General features: G+C 46.4%; 2 protein-coding genes across 2 annotated transcripts in view; both read right to left on the reverse strand.

The window, feature by feature from the left end:
* LOC147666282 (uncharacterized) overlaps window positions 1-17,253 on the reverse strand; it is a 63,249-nt gene extending 45,996 nt beyond the window's left edge. Inside the window, exon 1 of the mRNA XM_086949161.1 lies at window positions 15,652-17,253. The gene's annotated coding sequence lies outside the window, so the exon portion shown is untranslated. The remainder of the gene's footprint in view (window positions 1-15,651) is intronic.
* The window catches only part of LOC147666283 (protein PRRC2C-like), a 240,013-nt gene that overhangs the window by 7,023 nt on the left and 215,606 nt on the right, over window positions 1-17,384 (reverse strand). The window contains exons 8-9 of the mRNA XM_086949160.1: window positions 6,135-6,268; window positions 5,563-5,582 (exon numbers count right to left, since the gene is read on the reverse strand). Of these exons, the coding sequence (XP_086805286.1) occupies window positions 5,563-5,582; window positions 6,135-6,268 (154 nt within the window). The remainder of the gene's footprint in view (window positions 1-5,562; window positions 5,583-6,134; window positions 6,269-17,384) is intronic.

Genomic DNA, 17,384 nt, shown 5'->3' on the forward strand with positions numbered 1-17,384 from the left:
ATATATATATATACACATATGCATATATATATACACATATGCATATATATATATACACATATGCATATATATATATACACATATGCATATATATATATACACATGCATATATATATATACACATATGCATATATATATATACACATATGCATATATATATATACACATATGCATATATATATATACACATATACACATACACATATACACACACATACATATATACACACACAAAAACAATTTTTTCTCATACCAATACAGCTCTTATTTATGAGGCTAAACAATAAAACACAAACTGCTTTTGCAAAACATACATAAAACATGTATAAAAACACATGAGGGCAAGAAGCACTTGAACTCTGTTTTTATTGAGTAAACCTCATGCGTAAACTGCAAAAGAAAAGCAGGCATTGTTAGCCTACAGGCTGTATTGTAAACCAACATAGAAAATAAAAGCAATATTCCATAAAAACTGGCACCGTGCCTTTAAGGCAGCCATGACCTCTAGCTTCCCATCATGCCTCAGGGGTAACAGTTAGGTCAGTTGCTCTTTGCATAACTGAAGATCAGGGCACCAAGATAATATTTAACAATGAAATAATCTCATTTGCCTGGGGAGGCGGGTGGGTTGCTTATGACTGATGAGGATACCCCTGGAAGAGAACTAGGATTACAGGTAAGTAACTTATCCTTCTCTTCCAGGGGATCCTCATCAATAGTCATGAGCACTGAATAGAATAGCAAGCCCAATCCTCCACCTGCAGGCAAATGAGAAACAAAGTGACCCAATTAACAACAAACGAAAATTCAGCTGTTGAACAGATTCCTTAAGGAGGCTTGACCTACTTGAGGTTCTGCTCTATTATCTGAGTCAAGACAGTAGTGTCGTGTAAATGTATGCACTGATCTCCAAGTGGCTGCTTTACAGATCTCAGAGCGGTACATTATTGAGAAAAGCAGTCGTGGAATGAGCTTTGGGAGGTGATAAGAGGCTTCTGTGCTAACTGGTAAGCCGATTTGATGCATGAGACTATCGATTTGGATATAACCACTTGGAAACTGGAAAACCTGTTCTGATCGAACCATTATTAAAAAATTAGGTGATCAGACTTTCTCAATGGCTTCGACCTGTCAAGATAAAACTTCAAAACCCTTTTAAGGTCTAATGAACGTAGAGCCCTCTTAGATGGAGTGGAGGGATTGGGGAAAAAGGTCGGAAGAGAAATGGGTTGATTTACATGAAAATCGGACACCACCTTCGGAAGCAAGGATGTGTTCTGAGGACTACCCTATTGAGATTGAAGACCAAGTAGGGCTCTTTTGAACAGAGGGCCGGTTTCTCACTCGCCCTACGAGCTGAGGTGATAGCCACCAAGAAAACTACCTTCCACGTAAGGTGTTGTGAGGTTGCTTTGTGGATAGGCTCAAACGGTGGACCCATCAATTTTGACAGTACCAAATTCAGCTCCCAAGGAGGTGAAGGAGATCGGACCGGAGGGTATACCTTCTTAAGACCCTGCAGGAAATCCTTCACCGCCTGTAACTAGAAGAACGAGGGTTGAGGAGAACGCTTGTACGCTGTAATGGCAGCCAGGTGCACCTTAATGGACGAGAATTTTAAACCGCAAATAGGGCAAAACTACATCTTCCTGCCCCTTGGTGGGACTTCACTTATTTTGCACACACCACATGTAAAAACGTTTCCATTTGCAAGCATAAGAGTGTCTTGTAGAAGGTCTACTTGCCTCTTTCAATATGGTCATGCGGTCCTGTGGAAGACCTAAATGCCCATACTGGAGGACCTCAGGAGCCATGCTGCCAAGTTCAGTGATGGAAGGTTGGAGTAATGAATCCCATCTTGGACAGTAGGTCCGGTCTGCACGGCAGCCGCTTGTGTGGACATACTGACAGATGCAGAAGTTCCAGGTACCACCACTGCCTCGGCCAGTCCTGAGCAATCAGTATCATTGTGGTGTCCGAGTGTGATAGCTTGGTCACCACCTTCGGGGTGAGAGGAAGGGGTGGAAAGGCGTACACAAATGCCCCCGAACAGTTGATCAAAAGGGCATTCCCAGTCGATCCTGGTCGGTAGTACCTGGAGGCAAAGTCTCGGCATTTTGTGTTTGTCATCCACAAACAGATCTATGCTTATGTAATCAACCACTTCGTCGTTGAGAACACAGTCCTGATATTCCTTAAAGTGGCGGCTGGGGTCATCCGCTTGAGAATTCTGCTCTCCCGGCAGGAGAACTGCTGTGATGGATAGATTTCTCGCCAGAAGCCAGTGCCAAAGGGTCTGTGCCTCTAGCCACAGCCACCATCACAGATTCCGTGGTGGATCGGACTTCGGAAAGGAGGGATCCCCTCCGGTGTACAATAATTCTTTAGAATTCACGCCGGTGCAGTTTTGAGTGGCCGGCGAAAGGAAGAAGTCAATAGCCTGGCTTAAGATGCCCCGGTACCATGGAAGTAAGTTGAGAAGACGTCTTTTGGTTTTAAGGTTTCTAAAGTTACTGAAGTAGTACTCTGCTGAATTGGCATAGGAATGTTTAGCTTGCAAGCCCCCCTAGAAAGCACGTCCTGCAATGTGCTCACATCGTCCACCGGAGAGATCCTCAACAGTGAACTGTCGGTAAGGGTGGGCGAGTAGTCTTTGAGGAGTATGTTGAGGAGTATGTTGAGGAGGTGGAAGGCATATGAGAGCTACGCCTCCTTCCGCTGCGTGATCTTGATCTCCTCCTGGAAGGTGGTGCAGGAGAGCTAGTGTGAGCTCTACCTCTTGGCGGAGAAAGATCTGCATCTTGTGCTAGGCGAGCCAGAGGGGACCTGTGCTCAGGACTCAGACCCCACTAGTGTCCACTGACTGCGTAGGCTCAGCCCAGTGGTGTAGTGGTCGCATCTATCTGGGAGAGAGGTGAATGGATGGAGTCCTCTCTATAACAGGAGAGAGGTGTGGAGGGAGATTTCCTTCCTTCCTGATGAGCCTTTTCTATTGAACGTTGATGTCCGGAGGGATAGTCCTGGCTACTTGAGGAAGAAATAACCACCTCTGGAGAACTGGACCTGGCGATGGAACGATGGGTGCCTGCTCTCAACGTCTATGGAGACAAAGAGAAGCTTACAGGGACCGACACCGACTGAGACCTCTGCCCAGACGTCGTCCGGGACGGAGATCTTTGTCTCGACGTCTATCTTCACGTTCCAGGCGGAGACATGCGCCTAGTCGCCGACTGCCTAAACGGAGACCCGTGTCTCGACATCGCTCTCCTTCACTTAGACGGAGGACTCTGCCTCAATGCTGAGCGGCGCATCCTTTTTGACAGACTCCTGCTTCAACGTTGATCTTTTCTTCGATGGAGGGTTCTGCCTTGACGTCAAACGCCTTTCCTTCGACAGAGTACTTTGCCTCGGCGTCTGCTGTGAAATGGACGGATACCCCTGCCTCAATGTCTAGTGTCTTGCTGACGTCGACTGAAGCTTCTGTCTTTACGTAGACTAGTGAAAATCCGACAACTTGTGCTTCGATATGGTCGATTACGTTTTGATGTCGATGTCTGTCTCAACGTCGATCGCTGAAGCGTCAACGGTGGAGGATCTTGTCTCTACACAAGGCCTTTTTAACTCCAATGGCGACTTGGTCCTCGACGACGACTCCGCTGACGTCGAGCCAGACGCCAAAGGAGAACATATCAGGACCTTGCTCCTCGTCTAACACGTTCTCTTCTTTCTCCTTACAGGAGACATACCTCTTTCTGAGAGGCCATAAAGACAGATTTTCTCCCAGACTTTGATGGTTCTTCTAGATTGTTTGCTGTAGTGTTGACAGGAGACAGGAGAGAGACCCAGTGAGGCAGAGAATGCACACTTCATGCTATGTTCCTTTAAAATGGATTTATAGAGCGCACAGCTACTCAAAAGAGTATCCCGGCGCTAAGACAAAAAAAGACCATATGCAAGAGGAGAAAGACTAGAGAGAAAAGGAAACCCAAAGAAGAAGAGACTGATTATAATGTTTGTTGGAACAGCCAGGTTATCAGTTGTTTCCTGAAGGCGAGCAGATTAGTGACTTTGAGTGGAGGGGGCAGCCTATTCCAAAGTCCAGCCACTTGCACTTGGAAAGAGCGACCGCCTTTGCGGGCTCTAAGGTACTTAGGGGTGACCATAAGGTATTGTTGCGCAGATCTAAGATCTGCCAGGTATGTAAAAAGAGACTCTTCTACAGATGTACTTTGCTCCCGTACCATGTAGAGCCTGGAAAGCCAGGACCAGAGCCTTGAAATGAATTGTACTGCGGCCAGGTAGCCAATGCAGACTCCTGAGATGGTAAGAGGTCTGCTCTCTGGGTCGAAGACACAACACAGCCCTGGCTGCAGCGTTCTGCACTACCTGCAGTCTATTGAGTAGATATTCCGGGAGGTCCAGAGAGGACATTGGCATAGTTCAATCTGAAGATAAGGGCCTGAATTACTATTTTCCTATGAGAGGTCTGTAGTAAAAATAAAAACCTCCGAAGCATCTTCAGTATACCGAAACAGGTCGCGACTGCCAGCTGAACATGAGCTACCATAGAGAGGGCATCGTCCATTTTTATTCCTACATTCTTTACAGTCCTGACTGCAGCCTGGGGAGTGGACATGTCTTGGGGCCACCATTGTTTCCAGGCATCCAACATGGGGGAGGCGAAGGAAATAATTTCGGATTTGTCTGTTACATTTCAAGTGATTATGTTGAAACCAGGCAAAACTCTTTCAGGCACTTGTTGATCTTCTCTCCATTGAACTCCTCTCCCTTCCTACAGGTGAACAGTTGTGTGTCTTCAGCGTACGATATTATTGTTGACTGGTTCTCTTCAGCCACAGTAGCCATGGGGGCCATATACAGATTGAAAAGTAAGTAGCGTTTGCTGACCGCTCCTGGACTCCACAACTATGCCTGCAAACTAAATCCAGAGATTCCCCACTACCGGCTCCCATGAGAAGAATCAGACGTCAAAGGAACCCCTGCACCAGAAAGCCTTGTTGAGCTGAACCAACAGTGCAAGAGCAACCCTCAAAACCTCAACTTATCTCTGCTGTTACTGGTTTCCTCCGGGCAGCTTCCAGTGCAACGCCTAAAGCCTGTGTCTGTCCTTTTGAATTTCCCAATTGAAAAGCATTAGGCGTCTGACACTATTTGCACCCTGCACCTGGTCACTGCTGTGCCGCTGGTGGTGTACGACTGGTGCTGCTTTGTGCCCCCCCGAGCTTGCTCCAAACCTCAAAGCTTGGCCCTTGCAACCGATCTACTTACCTGCAAGCAGCATGACTTCAACCACCCCCAGTCTGCATTGAAACGCATCAGGTCCAGCTCTGAATTGGACCTCTGCCGTTGGTGGTGCAGACTCTCTGCTCACCCGAACATTGCCCACTGATGTTAAACCCTGAAGACTGGAACTGTAAGTTGGGTACTTACCCTTGAAACCGTATTGGTGTTTTCCTCAATAGGAAATCATTGAACTGTTTGAAAATGTCATTAAGTATCGACTTAAAAAACAAAAGTATTTTTCCTGAAAAATGTACTTACCTTTTTGCAAAGATCTTCGTCTTAAAATAAAACTTGAAAAAAGCTTATTTTTCTAAAATTGGTGTGGGTCTCCTTTTTGAGTTGTGTGTCAGTTATTGGTCAACGTGTGTGCAAATAATGTCTTAAACTCCTCTGTTAGGCCTGTGGCTTCTCGCCCCCACTACCACTAAGAGCACTTGCTTTACATTGAGCCTTGTACACTTCTGGGGAAACTCTTGAATCTGCACAGTATAACCACCTACTGCTATACTATATACAGAGCAAGCTTCCGACAAAGCCACTAAATGGTGCAATAAAGCACAGCATGTGAATCCAGAAAAGATTTAAGCTGAATAGAATTTTGCTTTTCCCTTTTCTTCAACATTTTCCCCCTCTAATGAAAAAATAGGTATACTGCAATAAAAAGAGCACTTTAACAAAGAAGCATCAGCATTGATCAGAAATGCCTAAAACGTAGGAAAATATTAAGGCAAATATAACAACCTACATTTCTAAATCCATTTTGTGCACCAGAATCTGGCATATGCAGTTTTAATGGATAAGCGGTTAAAGAAAACACATTTCTGCTTTACCAGCCCAGCCTTCGTCAGCTTCTGTATCCAAGTTATCCAGCTCCTTCAATTCATTAGCTTTAACGATGGAGGGGCGTTCTACACCTTCGGCAGCCCAAGACTGCGGAGGAGGCGGATGTCGCCCCCTGGCACCTCTAGAGAGAAATAAATAGTTAACTTCATTGTAATGTTCATTACTATCAAACTGATCAAGGTTGAACAAGTAATATTTTTATCATGTGTTTCCAAACTGACGGAACATTGTCAGCTAAGCCATTACCTATACCGCTTTTACTGCAAAATCAGCCTTCAATACAAGACCGCAGCACAGTAGTGAGCAGCAAAACACCTGCAAAACCAAAATCTCTTTACTCTGTATAATCGCACCCATGCCATCTTATGTTTAAAGCACAAGAGAATACGCCGTAAAAAAAATAAATCAATATGATTATACAAAAGTGGATTATGATCTGGTGTGCTTGTGAGACCACAACATGTATTAATGATGCATTCTTGATCAGGTTAAGTTAGTTTTCTTTAATCAAACCTTTAGCTCAGCCCAGGGCAGCTGTGGCACATAGCAGTCATGTTTAATCAAGGGACAAATGAAAAGCATTTCGAAGTACCAAACCAGTTAACTAAGAAACACAAAAATTAAAACAATGTATAAAAATATGGAGGCATTTTTAGCTTTAAATGGTCAAAAAAATGACAATCTGGGGAAACGGGGATATGATTATTAAGATAAATTTTAACTGAGACTTTAGGTGCAATAAATTGTTGCAAGTTGTTTGTATCCAGTCGGTTAAAACACCTGTTAAAACTCATGGATTAGCCACAAAAGGTTGGGAGTTATTCACTGGAACCACTCAGGTCCTGGGGGACAGTTACTCATCGCTTTGAGAAAAATTGGGGTCCTCAGAGCACTTTACTAATTTTACCACGATCCAGTCAAGTAGTCGTCCTGATGATGTGGATGCAGGAAAAATGTGGAGTGTGCTTCTGGAGCCACCCTGGAATTCAAAAGTGTTGGGGGTCGTCTCTGGCCTCAAATCGGTCTCATACTGTGCGTGGGGGAGGAGTGGAAATGTATGGGGAGGGTTGAGGTAGGAGGAGAAAGCAGTGCAGGTCCAGTTGCCTCTCTTCAACAGGTCTCGATTCCAGCTTTCTTCAGTGGTTGCATGCAGTTAGGTTTGCTTTCTTCATGGGTCAGTAGAGCCCTTTTCGATGTCAGCCCCAGGCATGGGGACACCTCAGGTAGGTCAGGACTATCTTGCAACAGGCAATTCATCATCCAGCAGCGGGAAGGCATTCCAGGGAAGCTGGGCCATCGAGACTGAATACTTCTTCAACTTATGAATCCATGGTGCTAAGCAGGGGGACTAACCAACTAGCCCTTGGAGTCACTTCTCTTGGCACCAATGGAGCTCTTTTCTGCAGTTGGGCAAAGCAGGCACAGTCCTCTTTCAAAGTCCCTCGGTGCAGTGCAAGGAGTGCAATCACTGGCGCACATCCTGATGCTGGCTTAAGTGAGCAGCAGGGCAGTCTTTCTTGTTTCCAGTCCAGTAATGATCTGAGGACTGGGTTTAGGGTGCCAGGTATGCCTTCTTGTTGTATATTAGGGAGGCCAATGAGGTAACAGTTTCCACGAGGGAAGCCTTCCCACGTTACATTACTTCCTGGGGGCTTGGCCATAAAACCATTGCAGGATAGCCACCTCTACTCAAATCCAAGATGGTGCAAGCCTTCTTCCCTTGTGAGGATGCTGATCACACCCCTAGGACGTGTACCCAACTTAATGCATCAACTCTGGAAAAATCGGTTCTGCAATGGGGTTTCCCTCTTAGGAGATGCCAACCTGTCAGCCTATACAAAGGAGTGGGAAGGTGAAGGTGTGATTGTTTGCTTTTATTAGGTCAAGTCAAGTATAAACTTTATTTGGTTATCACATAAAAAGAACCATAAAAGTGCAAGTAATCAATTTCTGGAAGTTTACCTTAAAAAGCACAGTTCAAAATACAGAGATGAAAAAGTATGAAAGTCTTGGTTTCATTCATTTAGACAATCGTTTTACGAAATCTAAAAACAAATTGAAAATATACAGATAAAGATGCGACAGTTAAAACATTATCTAATCTTTGCAATTCTAAAAAGGCAGGGCAACATTTATTACATTCCATAATCTTCAGTAAGGGCACAATCCATCTCCTCCTGGGGTTTGTGTAAAATCTACAGGGAAAAAAAGTAGGTGAATGTCTGACTGCTTGGACAAATCATTGCAAGGGCACTTAGTAAGTTGTTTGGACCAAGTATTCGTAACAGGGAAGCTAAGGGATCTAAACAGATTTAATCTGAAACGCGTCAGTAAGAACCTCTCAAAGTCACTCATTTTCAAGCTAATATAAGGTTGTATATAATCTGAGGTCACTATTAGTTGGTGTGCGATCACAGTTTTTTAAAAATATTTCTGTGTTGGTTCTTGGATCGCCCAAATACCTCCTACATATACCCTTAAAAGATTTTCCTTGAGACGTTACTCATACTTAAGGGGTCCTCATAATATTCCCAGTGGCCTATGTTCGTAAGAAATGTCATCACATATCTTAGCCACCCCACCTTACCAGCGATATCCAGATTAATTACGTCCCTTAAAATAGAGCTATCAAGGGCACATTCCTCAGTTGTCCAGACCCTGTGCCACAAAAGGATTGGAGCAACCCTGATAATGTCCTCTAAATAAGGTTCCCCTAATTCTGCATGGCAGACATATGTTGATATACTATCGGGAACCGCTAGGAGGAATTTCAGAAAGGTGTTCTCAACCACCTGTAGTGGTTTCACATTTATGTGCCCCCATAAACCCGCTCCATATGTGGTAACTGCCACATAAGTAGCTCTATAAACAGTTAAAAACGCCCCTATTGGTTTTTTCCCATCCTTCGGCTAAAAGTTTTTGGAGCCATATAGATTTACAAAACATTAGTCTCCTAGTTTAAATTGCATCGTTCCATCGACCCGTTTGGTCAAAAAGTACGCCAAGATATTAGGTAAATAGCCTTTTTAAAGGGAAGACCTTGGTGGACACGGCCCTTTAGTCATCCTGCTGGGGGAGGGCACACCTCTTTCCACCAGCAATTCTTTGGTACCCGTTAAAGGGAGCGCTTCACACTTCCTAGCAGGCAGGCAGCACCGTATCTAGAGTGCAGACAGACAATAAAGGCTACCGGGTGTTTAGACAAAGTGGTGACTTTCTAAGGTCACCTTTTTATAAAACGTTACCTTAAATTCAATCTTCGCAGTGAGTCGAGGTTAATGTAACAAATAATTTGACACTGAAATAATATCTTTAAAGGTCTCAACTGGAAGTTAAAACTTAGGACAGTGGCTAGTGAAGGTCCACGTTAGTAAATAGGACCACTGGCCTTGCTACAGTAATGGTTTATTAATTTGTGGCAAAAGGGTTTATTAATGCCATATCAAGCTGGCAGTTTTAAAGCTACCAAACTTAAATGGCAGTCTCATTTTTACATTGTCACATTGGCACTGCAGTGGTGGCACATTCAAGTGCTGGAGTCCACTAGTGACATTTAACGTGCTAGCCTTGGGTATCTCTATCATTTACTAGGGACTTATAGGCAAGTTAAATGAGCCAATTGAACATGTACTTTGGGGGTCAGTGTATATGCACTGGGGCTGGACAGCAGGGCCCAGTGCACTACAGAGTCAAAATACAGCAGCATCAGTCCACAAATTTGGGAGGGGAGATCGTTGTAAAGTACCCGTTTTGACACAGTCACTGTAGGGAGCTGGGTTCTTGTAACAGTGTACACACATTAACACTTTACCTGCAACTTTCAATGAAGAGCTTCACAGTACCAGTGTTCATTCCCTAAAATCAATTTAAAGCAATAGGCAAAACCTTTAGCACCCTCTGTAAGTCCCTAGTAAATAGTACCCTTGGTATTTAAGGCCAAAGGTACAAAAAAGGAACCCCTCACCAAGTACATGCAAGGCTGCCATTGCAGGCTGTGTGCAGATGGAAGAAGTAGTTTGTCCTGTAACTCCAGTTCTGTAGTAGGGGTATCTATGTTATAGTCATAATCTAGTGAATAGTCCCGCTCATGAGCGTGGACCCCGGAGCTATCAAAAATAATCTCCTAAGCTGTCTAACAATGCAGTCCTGCACAGACACTTAAGAGAGAATCTGAAGACATAATGCAGCCTATATCCACAGGCTACACTGTCCAGTACTTCAACTAGACATTCCACCAAAATCACACACAGCACAGCCTGCCAAGTTCTCCATAGAGAAAAACAGCAAAACCTCTGGAATGATAGAGAGGAAGGGAAGGAAAGACAAGCCCCATAGGCTACCATTATGTGGCTCAAAAAGGGATACCGTGCCTTTAAGGAAACTTTCCAGAACTTTCGCAGTATCCCAGAATGCCCAGCAGGTCCCATTCACTTTCAGTTCTTTTTGAAGGCGTATAACGCCAGACCTGTAGCATTCCGAACATAAACATCTGTCTCCACCGGGGAGGAGGGCGGGCGCTTATGACTATAACAGAGATACCCCTACTACAGAACTGGAGTTACAGGACAGAAACAACTCCTTCTGTAGTAGGGGATCTCTGTGTATAGTCCTAATCTAGTGAATAGAATGGCAAGCCCATCCCCACACCAAAGCGGCGGTGGAGAGAAAAATGAGTACCACACCACTACAGTGCGAACAGATTTCGCAGCGAAGCATGCCCAACCTGAGTGTCTGCCCTGGAATCAGTGTCCGGACAGTAATGCTTAGCAAAGGTATGGACCAACTTCTAAGTGGCCGCCGTGCAGATTTCTGCAATGGGAACAGTACGTAACAAAGCAGTCGTGGCAGATTTGCCCCTGGTGGAATGAGCCTTAGGTTTACCCCCTAAGGTCTTATTAGCCTTTGGATAACAACTGTATACAGGACAAAATCCACCTCGAAATAGACTGTTTCGAAGTAGCAAGACCTGTCCTGACCGATTCATAGTTGATATACAATTGGTCTGACCTACGAATATCCTTGGTTTTATCCAGATAAAATTTCAACACCCTCCTGACATTCAGGGAATGAAGAGACCTTACCGCTGAAGAGGAAGGATTCTGAAAACCGTAGGTAAAGTTATGATCTGGTTAACATGGAAATCAGAAATAACCTTAGGAAGAAATTCAGAGTGAGTACGCATAATAACCTTAGCAGCATGAAATACAGTATAAGGTTCTTGGCAACACAGTGCCTGAATTTCACTCACCCTGCGGGCCGATGTAATGGCCACGAGGAACGCCGCCTACCAGGACAGGTGCTGCAACGAAGCCTCATGAATAGGTTCAAAAGGTTAATTCATCAATCTGGACAGCACCACGTTCAATTCCCATGAAGGCGAAGGAAGCCGGACAGGAGGAAACACTTTCTACAAGCCTTCCAAAATCCCTTGATCACAGGGATCTGGAAGGAGGTCTGTGAAGGGCATTTCCTGTAGGCAGTCAGTGCAGCGAGATGAACCTTAATAGAATGAAAATTAAGGCCAGACTGCGCCAAATGTAAAAGGTACGGAAGAATGACATCTTCCTTACATGTCGTTGGATCATAGTTCTTGGACTTGCACCAGATGCAAAATCTCTTCCACTTGTACGCATAACAAGTCCTAGTGGAAGGTCTCTTGGCTTCCTTCAGTATGTCCATACAATCTGCAGGGAGATTCAAATGGCCATATTGCACTATTTCAGGAGCCAAGCCGCCAAACTCAAAGATGAGATTGGGGTGCACCATCTGCCCCCCGAACTTCGTGAGAAAGTCTGACCGACACAGCAGCCGTAGGTGAGGCTGAAGAGACCGGTGGAGCAGGTACGTGAACCACCACTGCCTGGGCCATTCTAGAGCAATGAGGATCATCCGCGCCCGAGACTGGGCCAGCTGGATGAGCACCGCCGGAATCAGGGGAATGGGTGGAAAAGTGTACAGGAAGCTGTTCGACCAGTTGATCCATAACGCGTTCCGCAGCGTCCCCGGTTGGTAATACCTCGAGGCGAAGTCTCTGCATTTGCTGTTTTCGGCGGTGGGGAACAGATCCACGTCTGGAGTCCCCCACACGGCGAAGACGTCTTCGAGCACTTAGTCGTTTATGACCCACTCGTGGTTTTCTTGCAGCAGCCTGCTGAGGGCGTCCGCCTGAACATTCTGTACACCGGGCAGATGAGTCGCCGTTATCGTCAATCCTCTGGCTAGCAGCCAGTGCCAGATCACCTGCGCCTCCAGCGACAGTGTGCGCGATCTCTAGCCCCCCTGCTTGTCGAGGTAATACATAGAGGTCGTATTGTCAGTCTGTACAAGCAAGGAGCTGGGTAGGAAGAACCGAAGAAAGGACTTCAGTGCCAAGTGAACAACTCCGAGTTCCAGGAAATTGATGTGAAATGTGGACTCCGCCTGAGACCACTTTCCCTGGATCTGTAGATGGTCTGAATGCGCTCCCAGCCCAGGAGAGACGCATCAGTCACGATAGTCCGAGTCGAGATATCCTTGTGGAAAGGAACCCCTCTGAGGATATTCTCTGCCGAGCACTACCATCTCAGGGACTGTTGGGCGTGAAGAGACAAGTGAATCAGTTTGTCCCAACACCCTTTCCTCTGGCCCCACTGGTCCTCCAAACAGTCCTGTAGCGGCCTCATGTGTAGGCACCCAAGTGAGGAAGATCCAAGAGGCTATCGAAACCAGTAGAGAAGACACCGTCCTCACTGTTGTAGATGGAGCAGCTATGAGAGCCTGAGCCTTCCGAAAGAGGGATAAGCGGCTCTCCTCCGAGGGAAACACGCTTGCCGACAACGTATTGATGGAGGCTCCCAAGTACTGCAGGCACTGTACCTGAATCGGGACAGACTTGGACAGATTTATGTGCAAGCCCAGACAGTTCAGCAGGACGGCCGTCCTGTTTAAGTGCAATTGCGCTTCCTGGAAGGTGGAGGCTTTGATCAACCAATCGTCCAGGTACGGGTAGACAAACACCTTGTTATTTCTCAGGTGAGCTGCTACCGCAGCCATGCATTTCGAAAAAGTCCTGGGTGCAGACTTCAGTCCAAACAGTAGTACGGTGTACTGATAGTGATTGGTGCCGATGAGGAAGCGCAGGAACGACTAGTTTCTTACCTGTCTGTAGTTTTACAGCTTGAAGATCTATCTGGATTCACTATGCTGTGCATATTCCGCAATCTGGTGGTTGGGTCCGGAATCGTAGTCTTTTTTCTCTTTTTTTTTTCGTAGCCCAGGTGGGCGTCGATGTCACACCTTCTGGTGTACCTTCGGTGACGTCGGCATGCTTCCGGCGGAAGCTACCACCCTTGGGCGCCATCTTCGGATTCTTTTTTCTGTCTTTGTCTTTTCTGCTTGTAGTGAATCCATGGCTATGTATGTTAATCCTCTTTTTTTTCTAACATGATTCTTTTCATGTATCTTGCAAGCTTCAACTTTCTTTCCTTTTCTATGCATTTCCACCTTCTTTTCAAGCCTCATCTTTCTGGCGGAGGTGGGTGGGTTCGCTAATGAATCCAGAAAGATCTTCAAGCTGCAAAACTACACAGATAGGTAAACTATTTGTTTTGCAGCGTGAATCTTTCTGGATTCACTATGCTGTGCATAGATTTTGTATCGTTTTTTGTTACTTTTGTGGCGGCTGGATGGAAGATGAGCGTTGTTTGTTGAAAATATGTTGAAGCACCTTTTGTCCTACTTGTGCTTCCTTGTTCATTTGAACATCCACGCAATAGTGCTTAGTGAACGTGTGCACTGAAGCCCATGTTGCCGCCAGGCATATGTCCTGAATTGGTGTGTTGGCCAGAAAGGCAATTGTTGCTCCTTCCTTCCTGGTTGAGTGGGCCTGTGCCCGCCTGTTAGCTCTTGGCCCACTTGCTTGTGGCAGAATTGTATAGTCTGTGCGATCCATCGAGCTTTGGTGTTTTTTGTCACTGCTTTACCCATGTAACTGTTTGCGAAGGATACGAAGAACTGTTTTGTCTTCCTGTGTCCTTTCGTCCTTTCAATGTAGTGCATCACTGCCCTTCTTGCGTCTAGAGTGTGGAGTGCTCTCTCAGCGCTTGTAGTGGGGTTTTGGAAGAAGCTAGGGATCTGAATACTTTGATTCATGTGGAACCTTGACACCACCTTCGGCATGAAGTGCGGGTCCGTTCTCATTACGACCCTGTCACTGTATCTGAATGTAGGGTTCCTGTAGTGTTAGAGCCTGCAGTTCGCTCACTCTCCGTAGCGATGTCATTGCTACCAGAAAGGCTGTTTTCATAGTCAGCATTTGCAGTGATGCTTTGTGGATAGGTTCGAAAGGTGCTTTCATGAGCTCGGTCAGTACTACATTCAGGTCCCAAGCCGGTGGTGGCATTCTTTTTGGTGGCGCTATTCTTTTAGCCCCTTCCAAGAATCTTTTCACGACCTGAGATGTAAAGAAGCTTCTCCCTGTTTCTCCTCTTGTGTATGCCACAATCGCTGCCAGGTGTACCCTTAGCGAGGATGAGCTTAGTTTAGCCTTTATTAGGTGCGTGAGGTACCTTAGCACCGTAGATTCCCTTGTCAGTTTTCTGTGTAGTTTTTTTCTTGCGACACGATTGAGTGAATCTTTTCCATTTTGCCCCATAGCATTTGCGTGTGCTGGGCATTCTTGCCTCTCGCAGCACTCTCAGGGTGCTCTCTGGTAGTTTTAGATGTGCGAACTCTAAGTCCTCAGGAGCCAGGCTGAGAGGTTGAGGCTGTCCGGCTCTGGGTGTAGAACTTCTGTTTTCCACAGACAGTAGGTCTCTTCTTTTTGAGAACTTGTGGGGGGGGGGGCTCCTGCGCCATCTCCATTATCTGAGAGTACCAGGTCTGCCTGGCCCATTGTGGTGCCACCAGGATCAGCGTCATGTTGCTTGTCATGCATTTGTTCAGAACCCTGAGGATCAGGGGTATCGAGGGAAAAGCGTAGGCAAATGTATTTGACCAGCTTATCCATAGGGCATTCCCCTGTGATAGTGCCTCTGGTTGCCTGGATGCAAAGTATTGGCATTTTGCATTCCGGCGTGTTGTAAATAGGTCTATTGTCGGAGTGCCCCACCTCCTGAATAGTTTCTCTGTCTCCTGTATATTGAGTTCCCACTTGTGGGATGCTGAAGTCTGCCTGCTGAGCCAATCCGCTTCTACATTGTCCTTCCCTGGCAGGTGTATGGCTAGCAGGTCTATTTTGTGTGGTATTGCCCATCTCCAGATTTCCTGTGCCAAGCTTGACAGGGGAAATGATTGAGTTCCCCCTGGTTTGTTTATGTAAAACATTGTTGTGGTGTTGTCTGTTTGTATCAGCACCTTCTGGCTGTACAGGTGTTTCTGGAAGGCCTTGAGTGCTAGCAACACTGTTTTCAGCTCCAGGTAATTGATGTGTCTGAGCGCATCTGTAGGGCTCCACAGGCCCCTCACTCTGAGCTTGTTCATGTGTGCGCCCCACCCCTTCTGGGATGCGTCTGTGGTAATGGTCACTGTTGGGTCCGGTGGTGTTAGAGGTTTCCCTACTGTTATCCTTTCCTTGGTCCACCACCTTATTTCTTCCTGCACCCTGTGCGTTACAAACACTAGATCCTCCCAACTTCCTGTCGCTTGTGACCATTGCTGTTGTAGCCACTCTTGGAGCGGTCTCATCTGTAGGCATACATTGGGGACCAGGTGTATGCACGACGCCATCATCCCAAAGATCTTGCTCACTGTCCTCACTGTCAGAGCTCGCCCCTTCTGGTAGTGATGTTTCTGCCTCGGTAGGCTGAGTTCTCTTTTCGCTGGGTGACACCCTGCATTGGACGGTGTCGATTTGAGCACCCTAGAAGATCTTCACCTGCTCCGGTTCCATTGAGCATTTTCCCCAGTGTATGGAGAAACCCAGGCCTATTAGCGTTCTTGTGACTTGCTGTGCGTGATCTTTGCATGTCCTGTACGAGCTTGCCTTTACGAGTCAGTCGTCTAGGTAGGGGTACACGTGTATCCCCTCCATTCGCAGATGCACGGCCACTGCCGCGAGGCATTTGGTGAACACCCTTGGTGTGGATTTTAGACCGAAGGCCAGGGTTGTGAACTGGTAGTGATCGTTCACTGCGAACCTTAGCATGTGCTTGTGCTGCCTGTTCATGGGGATGTGCAGGTACACATCCTTGAGGTCTATGGTGGACAAGAAGTCCCCGGCCTTTATCTGTGGGATGACTTCTTGCAGGCACGTCATCTTGAATTTTTGGGTCTTTACATATTTGTTTAGGAACCGCAAGTCCAGGATGGGTCTTAGGCTTTCGTCCACTTTCGGTACCAGGAAGTAGTTTGAGTACACTCCTCTGTTCCGTTCTTTGAATGGGACTGTTTCGATGGCCTCTTTGAGTAGTTCTTGGGCTTCCTTTTCGAGCAGTTGCAGCTCTGTTCCCGAGTGCTCTCTTCTCTTTGGCTCTGTTTGGTGGATTCTTTAGCAGCTCTATGCAGTATCCGAACAGCATGATGTTCAGTATCCACTTGTCTGTGATGATTTTTCTCCACTCCTGGAGAAAAAATCTTAGCCTGCCTCCTACTGGAGTTATATCTTTTGTGTCCTGTCCGTGTATCCCTCTCCTCTTTGTTTTTCTGTGCTCTTCCCCCGGAGGGTTCGGGTGGGTGAGCACCTTTTCTCGTGAGCAGTCACTTAGAGGGGGGTTGTTCACCGTCTCTTCTAATTTGTCCTTGTCTGTTTCCTCTTGATTGAAAGGACTGGCCCCTGTTCTGGTAGTTCCAGTTTTGCCTCTGCTGGCCCTGGTGACCTTGGTTGTCACTCTGTTGTCCCTGGTGGAACACCTGGTGTGATTCTCCTCGCTGGTTTCCACCTCTGCCGTTTGGCCTCCGCGTAGGAGTGCCCCTTCTCATCCCCCTGAATTGCAGGGCCCCCATGGACCTTGCTGGCTCGTTGTCCTTCGGTTGTGTGAGCTTCTCATCAACTGGGGCTCCGAACAGTGTTTCACCCTTGAAGGGTGTGTTCAGGATATTGTTCTGCACCTCAGCTTTGAAACCAGAGATCCTGAGCCAGGCTTGGCTTCTCTCTGTGATGCCTATAGCCATCAATCTGCTGGATGTTTCAGCCCCATCCAAGGCTGTCTTCAGGCACGAGTTTGCAATGCTTTTCACTTCTTCCACAAGGTGTGATGCCCTCTCACGGTATTGTTCCGGGAGGTGCTTGAGCAATTGCCCCATCTCATCCCAATGTTGGT

The sequence above is a fragment of the Lissotriton vulgaris genome, unplaced genomic scaffold (assembly GCF_964263255.1).
Source record: "Lissotriton vulgaris unplaced genomic scaffold, aLisVul1.2 SCAFFOLD_1167, whole genome shotgun sequence".
In the NCBI taxonomy this organism is placed as follows: domain Eukaryota; kingdom Metazoa; phylum Chordata; class Amphibia; order Caudata; family Salamandridae; genus Lissotriton; species Lissotriton vulgaris.